A 23,055-nucleotide genomic window follows, 5' to 3' on the forward strand; every position below is an offset into this window, starting at 1 on the left:
TAGAAGTTGTTTATGCTAGTGTTACTGTTAGTAATTATGCAATTTGATTATATATTATATAATCCTATTAATTATGAGTATGGGGGAAGGAGATGTTTCTATGAAAACCAGGTTTAGTGCCTTGGCAAGGCATGATATAAAAGTAAGTTGCTAAAAAAACTACTGTCAAAGTAGACACTGGAGAAATTAACAGGAGACTAGAAGAGAAACATGCAAGTCTAGAAGGATTCTGCATTCCTACTGTTTCAGTGTCTAAGTTCTTGCTCTTTTCTAAGAAGCCAAAATTGTAAATCTAAACTAGATTATGAGTTGAATTTTCCCAAGAAACAGAGAGCAGATGCTCAATCAGCATACTATACTGTAATCAAAGGCCTTGTCCTACATGTACACTGGTAGCTAAATGTACATTTTAACCCTTAAGGTAAAATGTTTAAGGCACTAGGAATGCACATTATGGTTCCCTACCTTTGAATTTACCTGACAGACTACCGGTCCTTCCCTATGGGCTATGGGACTCTACTGCACAATGCAGAATTTTTTTAACAGTTATAAGACAGATACACACAGAATACAGAGACTAAAACACACAAAGAGATTATGCCTAGCTGAGGTTCAAGAAAAGGTTTGATAGAGAAAACGATGTTTATGTTGGATTTTTTTTTTAATGTTTATTTTTTAGAGAGAAAGAGACAGAGCCCAAGCAGGGAAAGGGCAGAGAGAGAGAGAGAGGGGGAGACACAGAATCCAAAACAGACTACAGGCCTCAAGCTGTCAGCACAGAGCCCGACGTGAGGGCTCGAACTCATGAACTGTGAGATCATGACCTGAGCTCAAGTCGGACGCTTAACTGACTGAGCCACCCAGGCACCCTGTTTATGTTGGATCTTGAAAAACAGGTGGCATTTAGACAGGAGGTAAGACAGAAAGACACTGAAGGTGGTAGGAATAGAGTGAACAATGGCTTTCATCTCCTTCCTCTTTCTCTTTCTCCCTGTGTGTGTTTTTCTCTCTCTCTCAATTTCAAACCAAGGGACCCACACCAGAATTGGATACTGGGTAATATTCCAGAATCCTTCCTATATTTTCTCCTCATCACCTATCCCCCATCCTTTTTTGCAAGATCCCTTTACTTCCTGGTTTCTGTTACTTGTGACCAAAAGAATCTTAAAGAATATGAACACACACCTTTGATAATAGTTTTATTTATCTATATCCTACCACCTAGTTTCAGAAAAAAATTGAGAAAGAGGTGCCTGGAAGGCTCAGTCGGTTAAGTGTCTGACTTCAGTTCAGGTCATGATCTTGCGGTTCACGAGTTCAAGCCCCGCGTCGGGCTCTGTGCTGACAGCTCAGAACTGGAGCCTGCTTTGGATCTGTGTCTCCATCTCTCCCTGCTCCTCCCCTGCTCGTGCTCTGTCTCCCTCTCTCTCAAAAATAAGAATTAAAATAAATGAATAAATAAATAAGAAAAAATTAAGAAAAATTTAAAGGGTAAATATATAAAACATATGCCATAAAGAAGAACTGAAGAGTTCCAGTTCTGATTCTGTCAGTAAATAGTGATGTCACTTTGGCAAGACTACTTCACATCTCTGGGCCTCAGCATGTACATAATGAAGTGACGAGGATCTCTGAGATCTAGTTCCAATTCTCTTTCACTTAATAAACAAAGAAAAAAACAACAACAACAACTGGCCTTCACTTCCAACTGGGGATGTTTTATTTCATTAGTGTTTCTTTTGTGTGGGCTGATTCACTCCTTCCTTTCTTCCTTCCTTCCTTCCTTCCTTCCTTCCTTCCTTCCTTCCTTCCTTCCTTCCTTCCTCTCTCCCTCCCTCCCTCCCTCCCTCCCTTTTTCTTTTTAGAGAGAGAGTTGAAAGAGAGAGCTCGAGCACAGGAAGGGTCAGAGAGAGAGGGAGACACAATCTGAAGCAAGCCCCAGGCTCGGAGCTGTCAGCACAGAGCCTGACACAGGGTTCGAACCCACAAAACAAATCGTGACATCATGACCTGAGCCAAAGTCAGACGCATAACCGAGTGAGCCACCCAGGTGCCCCTGCGCTGATAACTTTCTAATAAGACCTAGATATAATCAAATTTGTTTGAAGAGAAATTAGAAACTTTCTTGAAACAACAACAAAATGTTGAGAAATTTCAGCTCTAACCAAGACCTTCCGGCTCTTTATCTCAACTGAGATAGACTCTATGTTAAAGAACTCAAGAAAACCGACAGGCACTTTTTACAAGTTAAGGGCATAGCTAGTTTAAACAAGTTACAGTAATAAGCAGGGAGGGTGCTTATTAGCATTGGCATGTAATTAATGATACCAGGTATATTAGGAAGATGCTAGGCATCAGGAAGTAATAGGCATTCATTTCCACAAGGCCACTCCAGATCCACTTCAGTGTGGAGGCCTTTAAGAGCACTTCCAATTCCAGTTAAAACACAGGTAAGTGAGCCAGAACCAAGATTTTGGACTGTTCCTATGACTTCTGAAGCTATTTTCCTGATTCTTATTTATATCACATCTGTGTCTACCATCAGAAGAGGACTGAAGAAAAAATATTTTCACAGAGCTGGTGAATTTAAAAGGTAAACCATTTTTAATATTCCTATTAATTTCCATTCTTCTCATTTAAAATCTTTTCATGGAAGTTTTTTGCCTGTGGTTCACAGGGTAAGGCAAATCAATATAAACTACTTGGTATCTTAACAAACCAGTTAGGCAAACTTGCAATCTCTATATTATTAAGAAAGTGATCCTTATTCTATTCAAATTTGGCAACGGATGTTCTGATCTCTAACCTTCAAAAATTTTAGGAATGAAAGATCATGTTCAGATTTCAGTAAACCTACAGAGTTAGCATTTGATTATTTACCTCAAAAGTAACAAAGGAGCAGTAATATAAATATTCCCCAAAGTTATCTATTTATGTAATATGTTTTCATATAATATTCAAATTACAAATACACCTAATGCACTGGAAATTCCCAATTTTAAACAAATACTGAAACAAGATTTGAGGACTAGACCAAAGATTTAGAAAACATCTCAACCTCCTGACGCATAGCACTGCTCTTCAACTGTTCACCGATGGACTGTAAGAAAGAAGGCTGTATATACATTCCTATAAAAGGGAAACTGAGGGGCACCTGGGTGGCTCAGTTGGTTAAGCATCTGCCTCTAGATTTGGGCTCAGGTCATGATCTCACAGTTCGTGAGTTTGAGCCCCACGTCAGCTTGGGATTTTCTCTCTCTCTCTCTCCCCCCGACTCTCTGCCCCTCTCCCACACTCTCTATCTCTCAAAATAAATAAACTTTAAAGAAAAAAAAAGGACACTGTAATGATGATCAAATAGCATCTGTGAATGACAAGAATGGTTGCCCAGGAGTATAAAGAAAAGTAGCTAGCTAAAGTACAAAATCAAAGATGGAGGCCTAAAGGCACAAAGGAATCTGGATTGTTCTATCAGTCGAGAGCCATAACAGACTTTAGATCAAAGAAGTAACTTAGTGAATGAGCTTTTTAAAAACAAATATTTGTATGTTTTAATGTTTACAAATGAAGTCCACAAGTTATTACTCCTCCTATACTTCAGACTACAGTCTCTTTTATGCTTGTTACATCATATATGTAATTAGCCAATATAAAAGCCTCTTGAATACAGATGTAGGCATGATGTTTTGACTTGTAAACAGACATAATTTCTAACCTCAAAGCTGCTTTCAAGAATAAGAGGCTGGATAAAACCCAGAAATAAAACACAGCTTTATAAAAAACATAAAGTAATGCTATGTTTAACAATAAATGAAATAAGGCAGGAAAATCCTAATAATATAATCGTTTGTTTTAGTTAGACCTTCATCAAAGGGTGCAATCCAGCTTTGGCTGCTGCACTTGAAATTAGAAATGACTTAAAAACAATAGGAAAAGCGGGGCACCTGGGTCGCTCAGCTGGTTAAGCGTCCGACTTTGGCTCAGGTCATGATCTCATGGTTTGTGAGTTCAAGCCCTGCATCGGGCTCCGTGCTGACAGCTTGGAGCCTGGAGCCTGCTTCAGATTCTGTGTCTCCCTCTCTCTCGGCCCCTCCCCTACTGGCACTCTGTCTCTCTCTCTCTCAAAAATAAACACTAATAAATAAATAAATAAACATTAAAAAAAAAAAAAACAATAGCAAAGGTAATTAAATGAATTAAAACAAAAAACAAATCCTTCCAGGAAAGATTAAGTCTCCTAGAGAACAGACTTTCACTACAATGCTATAGTATTATTAAATAGTGCCAAACACTGTGCTTGATATGATGAGTGATACCAAGGAAGAAAAATACAGACCACTGCACATAGAAAGACTGCAACAGGGTTGAGGGATACAATATTAATGAAATACTTATAGACAATCCAACGGCACCTATTTTCAAATCAAGTCAATAGGATTCAAGTATTTCATTAACTTCAACTTCAGTACTTCCTGTTCTCTTCACCATGCTTAATTGGTAACAGCAGTGGATGCCATACACTAGTTCTTTATGATTTTCAAGATAATTTAACAAAGTTATCTCCACAACTACAGGGTAGAAGTTATGTCCGCATCATTAAGAACTCCTCTGAGATAAGTTCCCTTTCCTGAACTCACGAATTACCTTCATATGGTGGTTTTTCAATTCTGCTTGATCATTAGAATAATCACCTGGGGAGCTTTTTAAAAACTACTGGGCCCAGGGGCGCCTGGGTGGCTCAGCCAGTTAAGCGTCCGACTTTGGCTCAGGTCATGATCTCGCAGTCTGTGAGTTCAAGCCCCGCGTTGGGCTCTGTGCTGACAGCTCAGAGCCTGGAGCCTGCTTGGGTTTCTGTATCTCCCTCTCTCTCTGCCCCTCCCCACTCATGCTCTGTCTCTCCCTCTCTGTCAAAAATAAACAAAAAAAATTTTTTTTAATTAAGACAACAACAACAAAAACTACTGGGCCCAAAGCCAGAGATTCTACTCGAAGTGGCTTATGGGGGCAAGAGATGGTGGTATCTTTATAACTTCAATAGATCATTCTAATATGCAGTAGCCAGAGCTTAAAACTGCTGCATAATATGGCTCCTCACCCCAGGCTCCCTTTCTTCCTCTCCCTGTATCTCTGTTAATTTTATTTTCTGGTGGTATGAAGGTAGCAGTTCACAGAACTGCTCAAATATTTCATCAAATCTGAGACAGCATCAACTATAACATAACATCATCTTATAAGCCATTAAGACAAAACACTACCATGATTTTAAGACATACCCTGATTTCAGAACTGTTTAATGTGAAAAATGTGCAACATGAAAGAGTCCTCCGTCCCTAATTTACAATCAATATACTAAGAAACAGCATTTGCTCCTATGAATGATCATATATCCTGTCCTGCTGTTCAGGCTCCCTTCTCTTTCCTCCACACCATGTCACCACTAAGGAAGGACACAAGAGGATCTAAAGAAAAGAGGATGACAGAAGGACCAGTGGTGGGGGACAGTACTTAAGAGCAAAGATTTTTTTCATCACTGATTTCATAATAATATTACCTTTACAAGTTTTCAAAGTCATGTCCCTCATTTTGAGATTGTACATAATGGTTATTAACATTTTAAAAATATCTTCTTCCCAAAGAGAAGGCAAAATTCCATTTTGCCAAATAGCACTATAAAAATGAGTTCTATATAATAATATAATTTCAATGTTCATTTGATGGCTCATGAAAGTGCTTTGCTCATCTGGTTACAATAGAATTTTCCAGTGAATAATAATGCATAGGCTACAATTCAAAAAAGAGAAAATTCATTTTAAAAAACATAAATGACTTCTCACAGAATTATAAAACACTGCTTTCCCTGAAGCACTCATCTCCCAAAGTATATTTAAAATATGAATTAATATGATTTGTAAATTGTTTTCATAGTCAACTGTATAATTAACGAAAAGCAAAGAATGTGGAATGGAATTTTGCTTGAAGTTCTCATTTAATCTGTCATTTTTATTTGTGCTCCTTTTAATACACAGTGCTTTATTCTTTTCTACACTCCTCAAATAAGCCTTAAGCTTGCCAATATAGCAAAGATTCCTGGGCTTCTCTGAAGACTCAGTTCAACACTGCAAAACATTCTCAAACACATTCACCTGACTGGAAGTACCCATCCACATCACCTTCCTGCCAGAGGATATATCCAGTGAGTCCTAGGATTCAAGCATTCTACATAGTTGGTTAGATACTGTGGCCAATCAGCAGCATAAGGTAGCCGGGGCAGTATTTGTGTTAGTACAATCCCAGTACCAGACAACACTTAATGCAGATGAATTTTATACGTCAAAACTAAAGGTTTGACATTCAAACATAATTAGATTAACATGGAAAGATACTTGATTCTTATATTAATACATTACATTGTGTAATTTATTTTTATTTTTTTGAGAGAGCAAGCATACACCCAAGAGAGCTGGGGAGGGGCAGAGAAAGAGGGAAAGAATCCCAAGCAGGTTCCACGCTTAGGATGGAGCTCCATGCAGGGCTCAATATCACCACCCTGAGATCACGACCTGAGCTGAAATCAAGAGTCAGATGCTTAACTGACTGAGCCACACAGCACCCCTATTTTTATTTTTAATACAGAGGCTAGAGTAAATTAGTCATAGCTGAATATCAAGACGAATGTTTCTCACATTAAATGCTATAACAGGAGGCTACAAAGAAGAGATAAACCACACATTAAAAAAGAGAAACTTGGGGCACCTGGGTGGCTCAGTAAGTTAAACATCCGATTGATTTCGGCCCAGGTCATAATCTCACAGTTTGTGAATTCGAGCCCCACATTGTGCTCCATGCTGACAGTGCAGAGCCTGCTTGGGATTCTCTTACTCCCTTTCTCTCTGCCCCACCCCTGTTCACATGCACGCTCTCTCTCTCTTTCTCTCTCTCAAAAATAAATAATTAAACTTAAAAAAGAGAGAGAGAAAACGTAGCTTGCAAAAGACACGGTTCAAAGCAGAGATATCAGAGGACATAAAAGTAAGATGGCCAAGGGTTAGCCAGATTAGAGAAAATGAACAGATAAAGCTATCATTATGGAGTCAGGTAGGTGGGCATCAAATTCAAGTGAGGAAAACAGATCAAGAAGCTTGAAAAAATGTGGCAAGTCCGGAGCTAAGACCGAGTGCCAGATTCAAGTAAAAATCGACAGTTGCTTTTACCTTCTTTCTAAGGTAATGGGAAATCATCTTTGTTTTATTTTGTTTTGTTTTTGTAAAGACAGGCAGAAAACATGGAGGTAAAAACAACCAAAAAGATCTGGTATAGGTGGAGACAGAAGCAGTGTTCTTTCTTATTTTAAAGGCAGCTCCTAAAACCAACATTTTTCCTTGAAAAGGAGTGTTTGAATTTCACAGAGTGATATGGTCAGTTTGGGGGAATTATCAAATCTTGTATCTTCCAACCAAAAGAGATACCTTCTTGGTAAGGTTCTACTTCCTTCCATGGCACATAAATAGAGCAAGCATATATTATGATGACATCCCGTGTCAATCATGGCGACGACAATGACCTCATTTTCCCTCAGGAACTAGTAGATAAGATGGGAACTCCTCCCACTGGCCTGGAAGAAGTTCTGCCTAATGCAGATACTGGAAGATTAGCATCGTCGTATTAGTGGAAGGTTTTGCTAGAATTTGATTAGGCACTGGGCCTAACTAATGGATATACCTATACCAAGAACCTAACATGGCACTATCTAAATCCTAAAAGTTGGGGCGCCTGGGTGGCTCAGTCGGTTAAGCGGCCGACTTCGGCTCAGGTCATGATCTCGCGGTTCGTGAGTTCGAGCCCCGCATCGGGCTCTGTGTTGACAGCTCAGAGCCTGGAGCCTGTTTCAGATTCTGTGTCTCCCTCTCTCTGACCCGCCCCCATTCGTGCTCTGTCTCTCTCTCTGTCTCAAAAATAAATAAACGTTAAAAAAAAAAAAATTAAATCCTAAAAGTTGGCTAAAGGGCTCTTTTGTATGTGTGAGTACAGATGTCTAAGACAGAGGTGATCTAACTCTAATAAAGGTCTAGGGTAATGAGTAGAAAACAGGGCCCCTACCTTAAAAAAATCATTCTGTCTGCAAAGGAGATGAAATCCTCAAATCTAGTGATCAAGTGGATCTAAGTAAGCTAATCTCTGACATGTGGGTTAAGCTTTTTGCTGAAACTGTTGAACTGCAGTTTATATCTGCAGTGAGGTGGAGAAACAGAATCACACCATATTTTTCTTGGCATACGAAGCACCACTTTTATAGTTTTAGGGTTGTGTGGACCTGACTGACACTATCCAGGACAAGCTTTCCCCACCCTCCACCCACCCAAGCAGGCAAATACAAACTTAGAATAGAACAGAAAGAAGAAAACAACCTAGCTGTCTCGTAAGGGGCAGGTGTGCCACAACAGACAGCAATGATCTACAACCCCCTGCAACGTCTGTAAAACGCAATCATGTTACTTTAAAGGGGATAATGTGGTGTAATGGGGATAAAGTGAGGCCTACTGGGAGCCATTTTTCTTTTTCAAGACTGCAAGTTGGGGGCAGCAGGACACAAAAGAAAAGTGCTATGGATTCATATCAACTTCTAGTCAGGCACTAAGACAAAGCTTCCGTCACACTATTGTTGCCAGGCCACGGGTGGCAAGCAAATCATGCATGGCAGGTGTGCAGAAGCCAAGAACGCCAGTGTGAAGTCAAGAGTGAAAAAAAAGCGACCGAGGGTCAGAGGCACATATTGGGGTGGGTTCAGAGTCTGTCAAGGCAAGCCAGCAGAAACAAAGAACACAAACAGTCTTAAAACCCAGGCAGCAGAAACAGAAGTGAGTTGGCAAGTGTAACGGGGCCCCGGTGTGCTGGCTGACGAGGCAGCCCCGCCTCACCTTCCCATCCTGAGGAAGCCCACCTTCTAGCAGCACGAGCTTCATTTCCCCATGAAGGCATCTACAAATGGGCCAAACAGGCTGTAGGGAAGAAGGCCTAGGATTACGTGATCATCTCCTACGTCACTCCATTTAATCATACAAAACCCAGGTTCCATCACTACACTACAGTTCTGTTCTGCTGCTTCTGATGTCCCATAAAGTTCATTTAAAGAGGACCAGACCCAGCAACGAAATTATCACGTCTTTGCGGATTCTGCTTATTACATGGTGCTACTAGCATACAGTGACTACAAACATATGAATCCCATGAATACATTTCCAAAGTTGTGCTAAAAAAATCTATTAAATATATTTTTTTAATTTTTTTAATGTTTATTTGAGAGAGAGCGAGCAAGCGAGCGAGAGCCAGCGAGCAAGCACAAGTGGGGGAGGGACAGACAGAAAGGGAGACACAGAAGGTGAAGCAGGCTCCGGGTTCTAAGCTCTCAGCACAGAGCCCAATGAGGGGCTCAAGCCCACGGACCGAAAGATCATGACCAGATGCTTAACTGACTCAGCCACCCAGGCACCTCTATATTTCTTAAAAAGTCAGATCCATAGACAAGACTTGATTCTAAAACAACAAAATCAACACAGACATGAAATTGTTAGAATATAAGAGTAAACTCTTCTTAAATGATACAGGACTAAGGGGAAGCTTTAGTTCAAGTGTTGGCTTATTAACAAGCTGTAAAGTTCTAGGTAAAACACTGTTAAAAGCTCCCTAGGGGCACATGGATGGCTCAGTCGGTTAAACGTCCAACTTTGGCTCAGGTCATGATCTCGTGGTTCGTGGGTTCGAGCCCTGAGTCGGACACTGTGCTGACAGCTCACAGCCTACAGCCTCTTTAAAGTGTCTCCCTATCTGCCCCTCCCCCACTCGTTCTCTCTTTCTCTCTCTCAAAAATAAACAAACATTTAAAAAAATTCCCCAGAATGTAATTTTATTTTTGGTAAAATGAGGAGGTTGAATTTTATGGTCTCTAAGCAAAAACTCAGCTCTAAAAACGTTATGCATTAGATTTCTAGTTTAATTTCAATGGACTTTTGATAATCTAAGTATTAATACATGTTATCTGCTATAATTAAAGATATAATTTTTTATATCTGAAGAAAATCTAACATTGCTTAGAGAAAATACAAGGTAAGCATTTTTAGAAGACTCTGCTCCAATGTTTCCACCAACATACAGTTGAATAATTAAAAAATGCCTTTAATGTAATAGAAATATAAATCAATTCAATATTAAATCTAAATCTAATTTAACTCTGAGAATAATGTGCTCCTCAGAATAATTTAGCAGATAGACCAGTCAAGTAATAGTGTACTGGGAACAATGTTCACATTTCTTACCCCTGGGCCTTTAAGCTCTAGAAATGAAAGCTCAGATCTCTAAAATGCCTTGGAAGGCAAGTTAGAGGGGAAGAAGAAAAAAGGTGTGGGGGTGGAGGGGACACCAGATTCAACACTGTTCCAGTTCCCAAGTTACCAAAAAATAAAATAAAAAGTTGTCTTTGGCCCTTTTGCCTTTTGTGTACACTGTGGGGGGCGGGGGGGGGGGGGACCATAAAAAAACAGTGAAATTTACCATGGCACTATTTTATAGCAGGTATTCTGAATCTTTTATCTTCCGAAACACGTGGGTATGTGAACATGCACACACACACACACACACACACACACACACACACACACACACACACAGTTACAGTATTTTCTACAGCAGCCCAAGTCTTCCACATGGAGCGGGTTTGGGATAACACAAGCTTATGAATTTTTCATAGGATATCTTAACCAAAAAGACATGTAAACGACTACTGAAAGCCTGTACGTTTGACGCTTTACCTTAGGGTAAAACAAACAAATAAACCCAAATAAAATAAAATAATAGAACCTTTCGTTAAGCATTAAGAGCATTAAGAAAATTTCTTCTCTCGTGCTAAAGATCTCTAAATCACAATCACGTGCAAATCAAACTAAATTCAAGTGCCACGTCATAAACAACAGGTTTAAATGTTCTCATTTGGGTCTTTAAAAATGACTTCACCACTGTGAAATGTGTGTTTTACAGGAGAAAAGATTCTATACACCTCCTTCCCTTCTCTTTTGGTTTCCTGTTTATGATTTGCTTTAAAAAATGACACAGATTCAATATGCATTATTTTTCAAAAACTAAAAATATTATTCAATATTAAGCTTGCCTGTGTGAGCAATAACTTAAAAGACATTTAGAAACAGAAACATACTCAACTTAGCTGGAGAATTAAATATTTGTAACTGCTTAACTGCTAAGAGGAAATTCAATTTACTGAGTAACTTGAGGAACTTTTATTACTTCAAAGAACACACATGAAAATCTTAAACAACAAATTCCTTCCCTGATACAGTTAAATGCAAATTATCTTTTTTTTCCCTGTCTTCTTACTCCAGAAATCTCCCGCACGCATAGCTGATGCGCCACCTACTGCAAAACCGAGCTGACAGAGCAGGCGGCGCTGCCAGCATTTCCATTCCATCACCAGGCTGGGGCTGAATAAAGGCGTGCTTGTGTGGTAGTGTTTCTTTTTTAAAAATCTCAGAGCCAAGAAGAACAGGCTGAAATAGCATTTTCAAAAATGGAGCGTAAAATAAACAGAAGAGAAAAAGAAAAGGAGTATGAAGGGAAACACAACAGCTTGGAAGACGCTGACCAAGGAAAGAATTGCAAATCCACACTGATGACCCTCAACGTTGGTGGATATTTATACATTACTCAAAAACAAACACTGACCAAGTACCCAGACACTTTCCTTGAAGGTATAGTAAATGGAAAAATCCTCTGCCCGTTTGATGCTGATGGGCATTATTTCATAGACAGGGATGGACTCCTCTTCAGGCATGTCCTGAACTTCCTACGAAATGGAGAACTTCTACTGCCCGAAGGCTTTCGAGAAAATCAACTTCTTGCACAAGAAGCAGAATTCTTTCAGCTCAAGGGACTGGCGGAGGAAGTGAAAGCCAGGTGGGAAAAAGAACAGCTAACACCCAGAGAGACTACTTTCTTGGAAATAACAGATAACCATGATCGCTCACAAGGACTGAGAATTTTCTGTAATGCTCCTGATTTCATATCAAAAATAAAATCTCGCATTGTTCTGGTGTCCAAAAGCAGGCTGGATGGATTTCCAGAGGAGTTTTCAATATCATCAAACATCATTCAATTTAAATACTTCATAAAATCTGAAAATGGCACTCGACTTGTACTAAAGGAAGACAACACCTTTGTCTGTACCCTGGAAACTCTTAAGTTTGAAGCTATAATGATGGCTTTAAAGTGTGGCTTTAGACTGCTGACCAGCCTGGATTGTTCCAAAGGGTCAATTGTTCACAGCGATGCACTTCATTTTATCAAGTAATTACCTGTGTCACGAACAAAGGCAACAAGCATGCAGCCAGCAAGCTTCGGAAAACCACGGCATCAAAGGCATCCCAAATAACGTGTGCCCAGTCAGCTCTGTACTCAGAGCCCTGCTGCTAATCAATTACTGTGAGCTAACGGTATGTAAATTCTATTGCTAAAGATGTCCTTCTCAAGGGTGTTCCTGCTGATCAGACTCTTAAAATGAAAACAGTGATGTTCTATATATTATAAATAAAGACTGAATGCTTTTGCTATTTGTTTATTTCTCCGTAAACTGTCTTTCAATCAGAATGTCTTTGGTACTTGCACAATGAACAAGCATGTACATTATCTATCATTCATTTAAGTAAATGGTAATACAATATTTTAAGGGGCTGTAAGATTTAAAATCCTTTCTACCAATCTACAAAGAAACTGAACTGGTAAAATTAAACACTGAGAGAAAAAGAGATGTGCAGATGTACTAAAACAGAGCTACAGTGAAACCAAATGTAACTGTAAGAAGGTATTAAAGCTATTGACTTAATTTTAACGGCAGGCACTAAAAGCTTATTCATAGTTCCTGTATTTTATACTAGAATTATAGCTGAATTGACATATTGCTGAACATTCCTAGAAAACTGCTTGATGACAATAAAAAATAAATAAAAGCACTATTAGCTTCTTTGTTTGTATTAATAATTATAATAAAAAGTTATATGTGTCACTTTCAAAACAAAGTGTACCACTTGATGATTTCACACAATATTACCTATTGATGTAGTCAACTGGCAGGCTACAGTAACCCTGGCTGGTCTTTCAAGTGACAAAAATCAGCAAATTCATTTCTCTGCAGGCTGGGTTCCAACACAACCTGCATAACTTAGCCTCAACAGAATATGTGGTATCAAAATAATACAGGAGTTCATTTTCAGAACCACCCTGTCTGTTCATTCTTCAAGCTCAAAAATATTAAATGAGCATCACTAGACATTATTCTTATGAAAGAACTTTATTCATTTCAGTACCTATTTTGATGCTAAATCTCAGATTCACTGAATTGTGTTAATTTCTTTAACCTCATGCTGAAGTTATTTTTTTAAATTAAGTTTCATATATGGCTGTCTCAATGAGATAATGCAGAAACTTAGCTCTAAGTGCTAAGTTAGAGTGCATTTTTCCTCCCAAAGAACAGCTAAATCATTAACATGCCTCTCATTTCCTTTGGCTTCTAAGAACAAATTAGATCTTAAATTTGCTCCTTTAAAATTTAACCACTATTAAACAAATTTAACCATTAAAACAGGTAACTAAATCTTGATTTTAATAAAATTCAACAAAAGTTTCTGAAAGCCTTGACTGAGGTTACATAAATTAACATAAATGCCAAAAGTTTGCTTAAACATAAAAACTTGGAATTAGCAGCAAAGCTAATTCATTCTTAGAACTCTGATTTCCAGTTATAAAATCAAAGGTAATGCAAAAGTTGGCTGTACATACTAAGGGAAATACTTTAAAATCTATCATACAAAAAAGTCCTTTAAAAAATGCACATAAAAAAAAAAACACCTCAAAACTCCATATCAACCACACAATCTTCTTTTATATATAACAAGAAAAAAGATGCTTCTAATAAAACATCAAATTATCTCTTACATACTTTAACATGGCTTAATTAAGAGTTAAAGGAACTATGAAAACAGAAAAATACAGTAAAATCTATTTTAGCTATTACTATAATTGAACTGTTTACATGCGTCTCCAGCTTATGAGTTGACTTTTCCTTGGCATTTGGACTTTGGTAATGAAAAAAATGATAGTGATTTAATGTCAAAGCAAGATTTTCTCTAACAAGATTTCATTACAGATAATGAATATAGCCTTGACATATCTTATTACAGGAGATATCACTGAACAAATCTCCTTAGAAGTATTATAAGTTTTTGCATGAATTCACAAAAAGAGAATTTAACTGTTACAACAAATCATTACTGATGGAAACCAGTACTTAAAGAAATCTATTAATCATTTTGATAAATGTCTCTAAAAAAATTGTATCTGGATGCATTTCACTCATCCTCAAACTTTTGATAAACCATAATATTGTAAAACAATTTAATAATCTGGAAGGATATTTGACCAGATTGATTATTCTTGTGTAACTTTTTAGAAGTGTAGCTTTTTAAATTCAGCCAGTTGCACCTGGGTTTATACATCAAGTGCATAAATAATGTGTTGTAATATCATTTTCAATTTCACCATTTCTTAAAATATTTAGAAATGCCTCCCATTAAAAAAAACTCAACAAATCATACAAAATGCCAATCATAAGTCAGGGTGATATCATATTTTTGTTTGCAGTCAATGAAGAATTTCTTCCTCAAATTTTTCACAAAAAAATTCTTGTTTTTCTCACTGCTCCACAGAGTAAGTCACAAAGTGACGCTTTATCTTCTTTTTCAGAAGACAGGTAATAAAAAAAAAATAGGTTACTATACTTGCCGCAAGCCAAACATAGATAGTCCCATATTTGGAATTAACCCACACAATGCTTCTAGCACTGTCCTTAAAATATGAAAAATAAAAACACAGCTTATAGTGTACTATACTTCTAAAATGTATATGGCTGTGTGCAGAGCAAATAAAACACTTAATGAGACTTTTCAAATGATGAAAGATAACTACCAACTCAGACTGAAGGTAATGATACTAATGAAACTTGTTATTTTTTAAAGAAAATTAATTACAGTTCAATTCTATTTTAAAGATAATAAAAGATAACCCTTACTGTTTTATTACATGCCTGATACTGCACTATGAACATGCATTATCTTAATTAATTCTCACAATGACGTTGAGGAAGGTACTATCATTCTTTCACAATCATATAGTTATTAAGAGGTAAAAGAGGATTCAAAACCTGAATCAAAGGCCGGATTCAAAACCGGCCAGGTACATTAACTTCAGAGCCCAGGAACTGTGCGTGCTTTTGCCAGCCACTTACATCTCTAACACTTAAAACCTGGCATAAAACAGGCATTCCTGAAGTACGGGCTCAACATAGAATACCAAAATACAGGTTTGCCTCACTTGATAAAAAAATCTCACAATACAGGTTCTTGTAAAATGAGTGAAAAACTGAACTAATGGGAAAGCAAATAAAATTTTTAATGTCATGTTGGGTCATTTAAAGAACTTGAGATCAATCATCTCACAACAATAAAGGATAGCCTAAATTTGTCTATTGACAAATCTGGATCTTCACATATCAGGTTTGTGGAAAAGGAGATTAACTTTTTATGACCTGTACAGTCCACAGAACTGACATATTATGAAGAAAAAATATAGCGCACATGAGCTCTGAAGTCAGACTTGGATTCAAATCCAATTAACCTCCACTAACTTGCCTACATAATGTAAGCAAGATTCTTCACTTCTCTGAACTTCAATATCCTCAGAGCAAAATGGAGATAATGATTAGCTGATAGACCCTTTATAAGGCTTAAATTAAATTACATGTAAAGGGCCTCACCCACTATAGACTTTCAATAAGCACTGGTTATTATCTTATCCAGTGTAAAGATATCTTCATGACACAACCATGAATAACATGCACAAAAATCTACGTTTACAATTATTAGGCTTTCAACTTAGACATAAACAGAATGCAGAACTTTTAACAAATGCAATGCCTAATACTTTGATGAATGCTATAAGATACAAGAATATACTTTAAATTGCTACAGGCAAACATAGTTTTCATTGGTATTAGTTTAAAAATACATACGAGTTTCTTGGGACTTTTACATTCTACCTTCATGTACAAAATCTACGAGAACCAAATAATCATTGCAGCTGTTTCATCAGCAGTATAAAACCAGTCAGCAGTAATATATGTGATAACACAATCCCAGAGATACCCCCATCTAATAAATTCTGGTTAAATGTCTTAAACTACAATGATGTCAGTCAAGGTTAAAATTAGAGCATCTGAATCATAATTATCCTTGCTAACAAAGCAGAAGTGTAGTATGGACTATCCCAAAGAGCATGCAACTTAGAAATTATTTGTATTTAGCTTTGAAATATATATGGCTACTTCCGTAGCAGACTGATCTTCCTAATCATATTTTGCTTAAGCTAGTATTAAAATTAATTTGCTTCAGTGAACAAGCACCAAGGGAGTGGTGATAAAGGGAGGTGTGCCAGGCAGAGGGAAATATCTAAGATGAAATTTTAAATTTACCTAAAATAATTTATGAAAAAGTGACTATGTTTTTACTTCTTGAACAAAATATACAATAGGGGGTGCCTGGTGGCTCAGTTAGTTTCAGCTCAGGTCATGATCTCATGGTTTGTGAGTTTGAGCCTTGCATAGGGCTCTGCACGGACAGCACAGAGCCTGCTTGGGATTCTCTCTCCCCCTCTCTCTCTGCCCCTCCCCTGCACTACCGTGTGTGTGTGTGTCTCAAAATAAACATTTAAAATAATAAATACAGACAACTATATAATAAATCATTCATCCATATATATTTTAAAAATGCACAAGAGTAAAAGTTTCTATCAAACAAAAATCACTGATATGCACCACATAAGCTACTATAAATGACCTCCATTTAATTAAAATTTTCCAACAATGCAAAAAAAAAGTGCAATGTTAAGGATTTTGTATATAAAATGTGGAAACTCTAGTTTAATTTTAATCACTAATTATTTTAGAAAAAATACTGAATTGGATACGAAAGAGTGAAATAATTGTAGGTCTTTAAAAAAACTGTTCCCTAGCATAAAATATAACAGTCAACCTAATAGCACAACGAGTTTTTCCAAACCCAAGATTCCAGAGTATTTAGGTACATTTAAAAGCAACATTTAGTAGTTTGGTTTCTTTTCTTTTTTTTTTTTTAAAGATCTCATTAACTGTGGAAAATTCCGTTTTGAAGACAGGCTCAACTTTTCAAAAAGTAATTCTGCTTACTATCTTCAAGGATGTTTAGACAGATATTCTACATCATTAGTGTAAAATTGAACAAGTCTGATTTCTTCTTAATTCCACTCCACTGAGTTTGTCTTGTTATAACAGATATTAACTAATTTTTAAGGTTCTTGAGAATTACTGAACGATATTAACTTTAATCTCAGTGGTTATTTAAATTTAATAACCTTCTGTGACTTAATGAGGTTTTACCAAAAAATGAGACTATTTAGCATTTACTTTAGATAGATCATTCGCTGAATTGTTATTCATTTTTAAAAAACATTAAAAATAAGTATGAATGCAGATACCCATGATCTCATATCTGTTTTGACTGTTGCATATTTTTTCTATCCATATATATTTTTAAAGAAACCCATGTAGAAAGAAAAAGGAAAGACTATTACATATAGCTACGTGCAGGAATAATTACTGGAGAGAAACACAAAACAAAAGAATCTAAAAGTCATAGGTGATTAATCTATAAAACAACAAAATCAAATTATACAACCACAGGCACTTGCACTTATGATACATACACCTTTACTTGTTACAACGCAGCCCAAAAAGAACACATTGGGATTCAGTATGTAAATATACAGCTACCTTGAAAACTGGAAGCAGGCTTTATTAAAATGCCATTTTGATTGCCAGCTATATTTCCCTTCCCTCTTCTTTCTACCTTATCAAATTTAAATTATTTGGATATAAGGCAGATTATACTTACAAGAGGCAAGAAAATGGGGTACTGTGTCTCTTACTATTTTAGAACAAAAATTTTTTATGTTGTAAAACTCACAAGATAATGAGTTTGTAGAAAACTAACAAAGCTTGATATAAAAATTTGGCAGTTAAGGGGCACCTGGGTAGCTCAGTTGGTTAAGCGTCCGACTTCAGTTCAGGTCATGATCTTGCAGTCCATGAGTTAAAGCCCCACATCAGGCTCTGTGCTGACATCTCAGAGCCTGGGGCCTGCTTTGGATTCTGTGTCTCCCTCTCTCTCTGTCCCTCACCTTCTCATGCTTTCTCTTTCTCTCTCACAAAAATAAACATTAAAAAATTTTTTTTTTTTTTTTTTTTTAAATTTTGGCAGTTAAGGGGCGCGTGGGTGGCTCAGTCGGTTAAGTGTCTGACTTTGGCTCATGGTTTGTGAGTTCAAGCCCTGCGTTGGGTTCTGCGCTGACACCTCGGAGCCTGGAGCCTGCTTCAGATTCTGTGTCTCCCTCTCTCTCTCTGCCCCCTCCCCTGATTACGCTGTCTCTCTCTGTCTCTCAATAATAAATAAACATTTAAAAAAATTTTTAAAAAATAATTTTGGCAGTTAACACTGACATATTTAGCGACACCATAGGCTATGTATTTATTAAGTAAACTCATTCCCAATCTCACCCTGAGACTTTCCATTTAACTAAAGGATGCAATAAAGTATTTTAAAGTAGAATTACTTTTAATCCCTTTTAACTTTTAAATAATGAGCATGTATCAAACACTGGTCTTTGGGGGTTCAAGACAGTAGAAGAGCAGTTGAGGATTTACAATTCGAAGTAAAGAATAAACACACAAATAAATAAAATTCCAAGTATAAGGTACAGTTCTAAGTACTTTATGTGCAATGTCTCCTTTAAAACATAATGCAAAGATTACTACTTATGTCCCCAATACCCACTCTTTCTTTCTGTTAGTAATCAAGTCCTGATTCAGGATGACAACTGTACCCAGACAAAGGCTGTATTTTCCAGTGTTCTGTGGCTGCTGCTGGGTGTGTACAAGCTATAAAGTTCTGACCGATGGAATGTAAGCAAAACTCGTAAGCAATGTAAGCAAAAAAAACCTTTTGGATAATGTCTTCTAAAGGGTTACAAAGTCAGGTGAACCTTTAGGCTTGCCCTATTGACCCCATTTTGCTTCCTGGGATACAGACGTGGTGGCTATAAGTGCAGAAGTCATTCTGGATCATGCTGAGGATGGAAGCCACGAACTAATGATAGCAGATGGTTGATAATGACCATGGAACCATCATACTAGACCTGGACTTCTTATCTCAGAATTCCTTTACAAAGAAGAAAAATGTGTTTAAATCATTGATATTTTGGGATGTCTGTTAATCCTAACAGATGGATGTGGGTCCAATCCCCATTTTACAGATGAGGAAACAAGACTCAGAGTTAAGCAACTTGCTGCAGGTAGGTACACAGCTCGAAAGAAACCTCCAAGTGCCAAGCTCCTAACCACTTACATGATACCACTTTCGGACCTGACACAGAAAACTCAGTGAGAGACTTGAAAATGGGCAAGATAATGTAAGATGGTGAGTACCTCCACTCATTTGGGTAGGCTAAGACTTGGCTTCAAATACTGGAAGATGTCGAGGTTAACCAAAAGGGAATCCAGCCAGTCTGGTGAGTTTGCTGTAAGAAAAAACTAGGATAGAGAATCCATTTCTGAGACATGTTGAACCACAACCACATTAAGGAAAAGGGGTGACTGACAGGTCAAAGAGTATGTCTAACCAGGGAAGAAACCTCTGTGAGCCAAGGAGGTTTTCCTTATTCAGGCACAGAATAATTATTAAATAATCCAGAAGAATAACTAGCTCCCTGGGAATAACCATCAAACTGACTGCTAAAAATTCTTCTAAGGGAACATCTAAGAAAAAGTAGAATATCTTTACACAACGGAGGGGAGTGGGGGGAGACAGCATTCATATAAAGTAAACAAAGAGGGACACCGGGGTAGCTCAGTCGGTTGAGTCTCTGACTTCAGCTCAGGTCATGATCTCACCGTTTGTGGGTTCGAGCCCCGCATCGGGCTCTGTGCTGAGAGCTCAGAGCCTGGAGCCTGCTTTGGATCTGTGTCTCCCCTCTCTCCGCCCCTCCCCCACTCATGCTCTCTCTCAAAAATAAATAAATGTTAAAAAAAAGTTTTTAAGTAAACAAAGAAACAACTTTACATATTTCTCAGACACAGTCAACTTTAAAAACAAATTTTTTAAAAATATTTATTCACTTTTGAGAGACAGAGTGCGAGTGGGGGAGGGGCAGAGAGAGGGAGACACAGAATCTGAAGCAGGCTCCAGGCTCTGAGCTGTCAGCACAGAGCCCAACGCGGGGCTCAAACTCACAAACTGTGAGATCATGACCTGAGCCAAAGTCGCACACTCAAACGACTGAGCCACGCAGGCGCCCGATATAGTCAACTTTTTGTACTATACCCCCCGCCCTCCACTTTGGGAGTGGAGGAGGAGTAAGAGTGTAGGCCGAAAAGAGCATAATTCTCTTCCGTTTCCCAGTAATATCAAACAATCGAAAAAAATACATAGGATCAAAAAGCATCTTCTTTGCTCCATTTTAGAGTTTTCTGAGAGGAAGAAAACTGGGAAGAAGAAATGCAGTCTGAAAAACTGAACTGGTGGAAGATGGCACATGGACATGGCCAATTTCTTAGTAAAGCAAGGCATGGATGCACAAAGAGTTCCTTACGTAAGAAGCTATCTCCAGACAGAGGGGCCTGAGGCTCTAAACCAGGAGGACAGCCAATTGTTTCCTAAGTAGCCAGTATTATTATCTTCAATTTTCCCAATTAATACGCTTGTGGTAAACTACTCAAATAATTAGACACTTTCCCCAAGAACATGTCAACAGAAGGATCAAGAAAAACAACTGCTGGCTTGTTTTACACTTTAAGTTAAAATACTGGAGCATTGATGCTAATGCTCACATACTTTTTTTTTTCTTAATAAGATAAAAAGTGACCCAAAAGACAACAGGTGAGGTTTTTTTGTTGTTGTTGTTCTGGTTATACAACTCGAAACATGATCTTTTAAGAACAACACTCACTCATCCACACATTAGATTTTACATTTACTTCTAAATATGTAGTGTTTTTGTATTACACAGGTTTAAAAGATAAAATATGAAGTTACTGTTGCTTAAAACCTTATTTTACACAGCTGAGAGCCAAATTACTTATAAATCCTTAGAAGACTTAAACACGAGAATACACACGGAATTGTCCATTAGAAAGGAAAAGTATTTTGAAAATTGGCAAACTGATAAGCAAAAGATGTCAAAGATGTCACCCAACTAAGACCAATACAGTTAAACAACCCTGAACGTTGCCCTGGAACCCAGGCATCTTTTTAGCTTCTGGTCACTTATAGCTATTAAATGTAATGGAACAGGATGCAGACAGATTGAGAAATGTTCTTATTCTAAAGCACTCAAGGACGATGCCTGCTAACCTAGTTCCTACCAATCTTTTACAAAATCAAATAGAGAAGAATCGGACCAATGGCACTGCTTGGTCAATCTTTCTGAATTGAACACACACTTAACTAAAGCTACTAATAGTATCTTCTGCTTGGCTTCACATTAATGATACATTTCTTTTACATTTTAAGTTAAAATGCAATATACTTACCAAAACAATTCACTTTCTTAGATCCTTCTTTTATTTTATTTTATTATATGAAATTTATTGTCAAATCAGTTTCCATGTAACACCCAGTGCTCATCCCAAAAGATGCCCTCTCCAATGCCCATCACCTACCCTCCCCTCCCTCCCACCCCCCATCAACCCTCAGTTTGTTCTCAGTTTTTAAGAGTCTCTTATACTTTGGCTCTCTCTCCCACTCTAACCTCTTTTTTTTTTTTTCCTTCCCCTCCCCCATGGTTTTCTGTTAAGTTTCTCAGGATCCACATAAGAGTGAAAACATATGGTATCTGTCTTGCTCTGTATGGCTTATTTCACTTAGCATCACACTCTCCAGTTCCATCCACGTTGCTACAAAGGGCCATATTTCATTCTTTCTCATTGCCACATAGTACTCCATTGTGTATATAAAAATTTCTTTATCCATTCATCAGCTGATGGACATTTAGGCTCTTTCCACAATTTGGCTATTGTTGAGAGTGCTACTACAAACATTGGGGTACAAGTGCCCCTGTATCCCTTGGGTAAATTCCTAGCAGTGCTATTGCTGGGTCATAGGGTAGGTCTATTTTTAATTTTTTGAGGAACCTCCACACTGTTTTCCAGAGTGGCTGCACCAGTTTGCATTCCCACCAACAGTGCAAGAGGGTTCCCATTTCTCCACATCCTCTCCAGCATCTATAGTCTCCTGATTTGTTCATTTTGGCCACTCTGACTGGCGTGAGGTGATATCTGAGTGTGCTTTTGATTTGTATTTCCCCGATGAGGAGCGATGTTAAGCATCTTTTCATGTGCCTGTTGGCCATCTTAGATCCTTCTTTTAAAAACACATTTGCAACAGACGTTTATTTAAAATCGTCTCTGTAGCCTAAGACCCTCACCTTTAAGTCTACTGCTCATCTCTTTTCAAAATCCTAGCCCACACAATTACTGGCTCATATTACAAATAAAAAATGATAATAATGGTAAATAATAAACCTAAAAATAAAAAAATAAAATAAAGAAGAATGAAAAGTCACTAATGTTTACTAAGCATTAACTTGTGCCAGGCACTTTTCTTATTGTTGTATCTAATTTACAAATGGAGAAACTGAAGTTTGGCAAAGTATGCCTAAGGTTTCAGAGCTCGTAACGGGAGACTGAGGAGGGTTTTAACTGAAAAGCCAGGTTCCAGAACCCACTCTCAACTAATACAACCTAACATTGTCAATCTCTATTTCTCTTTTCAATCCATTTTGAAAAGTTGGAAAATTGTTTTTTCCCCTCCATCTGTGAGAAAGTGTTCATCAAACAACCTTATAATATGAATGTGA

The 23,055-nt window shown here is 37.6% G+C and overlaps 2 protein-coding genes across 4 annotated transcripts in view; one reads left to right on the top strand and one right to left on the bottom strand.

The window, feature by feature from the left end:
• Positions 1-23,055, bottom strand: part of GTF2F2 (general transcription factor IIF subunit 2) — a 153,457-nt gene that overhangs the window by 75,040 nt on the left and 55,362 nt on the right. The window lies entirely within an intron of this gene.
• KCTD4 (potassium channel tetramerization domain containing 4) lies at positions 2,395-13,010 on the top strand. 2 transcript variants are annotated; one of them, XM_027064875.2, is made up of 2 exons: positions 2,395-2,450; positions 11,388-13,010. In XM_027064875.2, exon 2 carries the CDS (start codon positions 11,573-11,575, stop codon positions 12,350-12,352), a length of 780 nt encoding a protein of 259 aa, XP_026920676.1. In that variant the 5' UTR covers positions 2,395-2,450; positions 11,388-11,572; the 3' UTR covers positions 12,353-13,010. The 2 variants fall into 2 exon arrangements, with proteins under 2 accessions (XP_026920676.1, XP_014924407.1); XM_015068921.3 differs by having other exon boundaries at positions 2,434-2,593.

Source organism: Acinonyx jubatus, chromosome A1 (genome assembly GCF_027475565.1).
Source record: "Acinonyx jubatus isolate Ajub_Pintada_27869175 chromosome A1, VMU_Ajub_asm_v1.0, whole genome shotgun sequence".
NCBI classification, from domain to species: Eukaryota; Metazoa; Chordata; class Mammalia; order Carnivora; family Felidae; genus Acinonyx; species Acinonyx jubatus.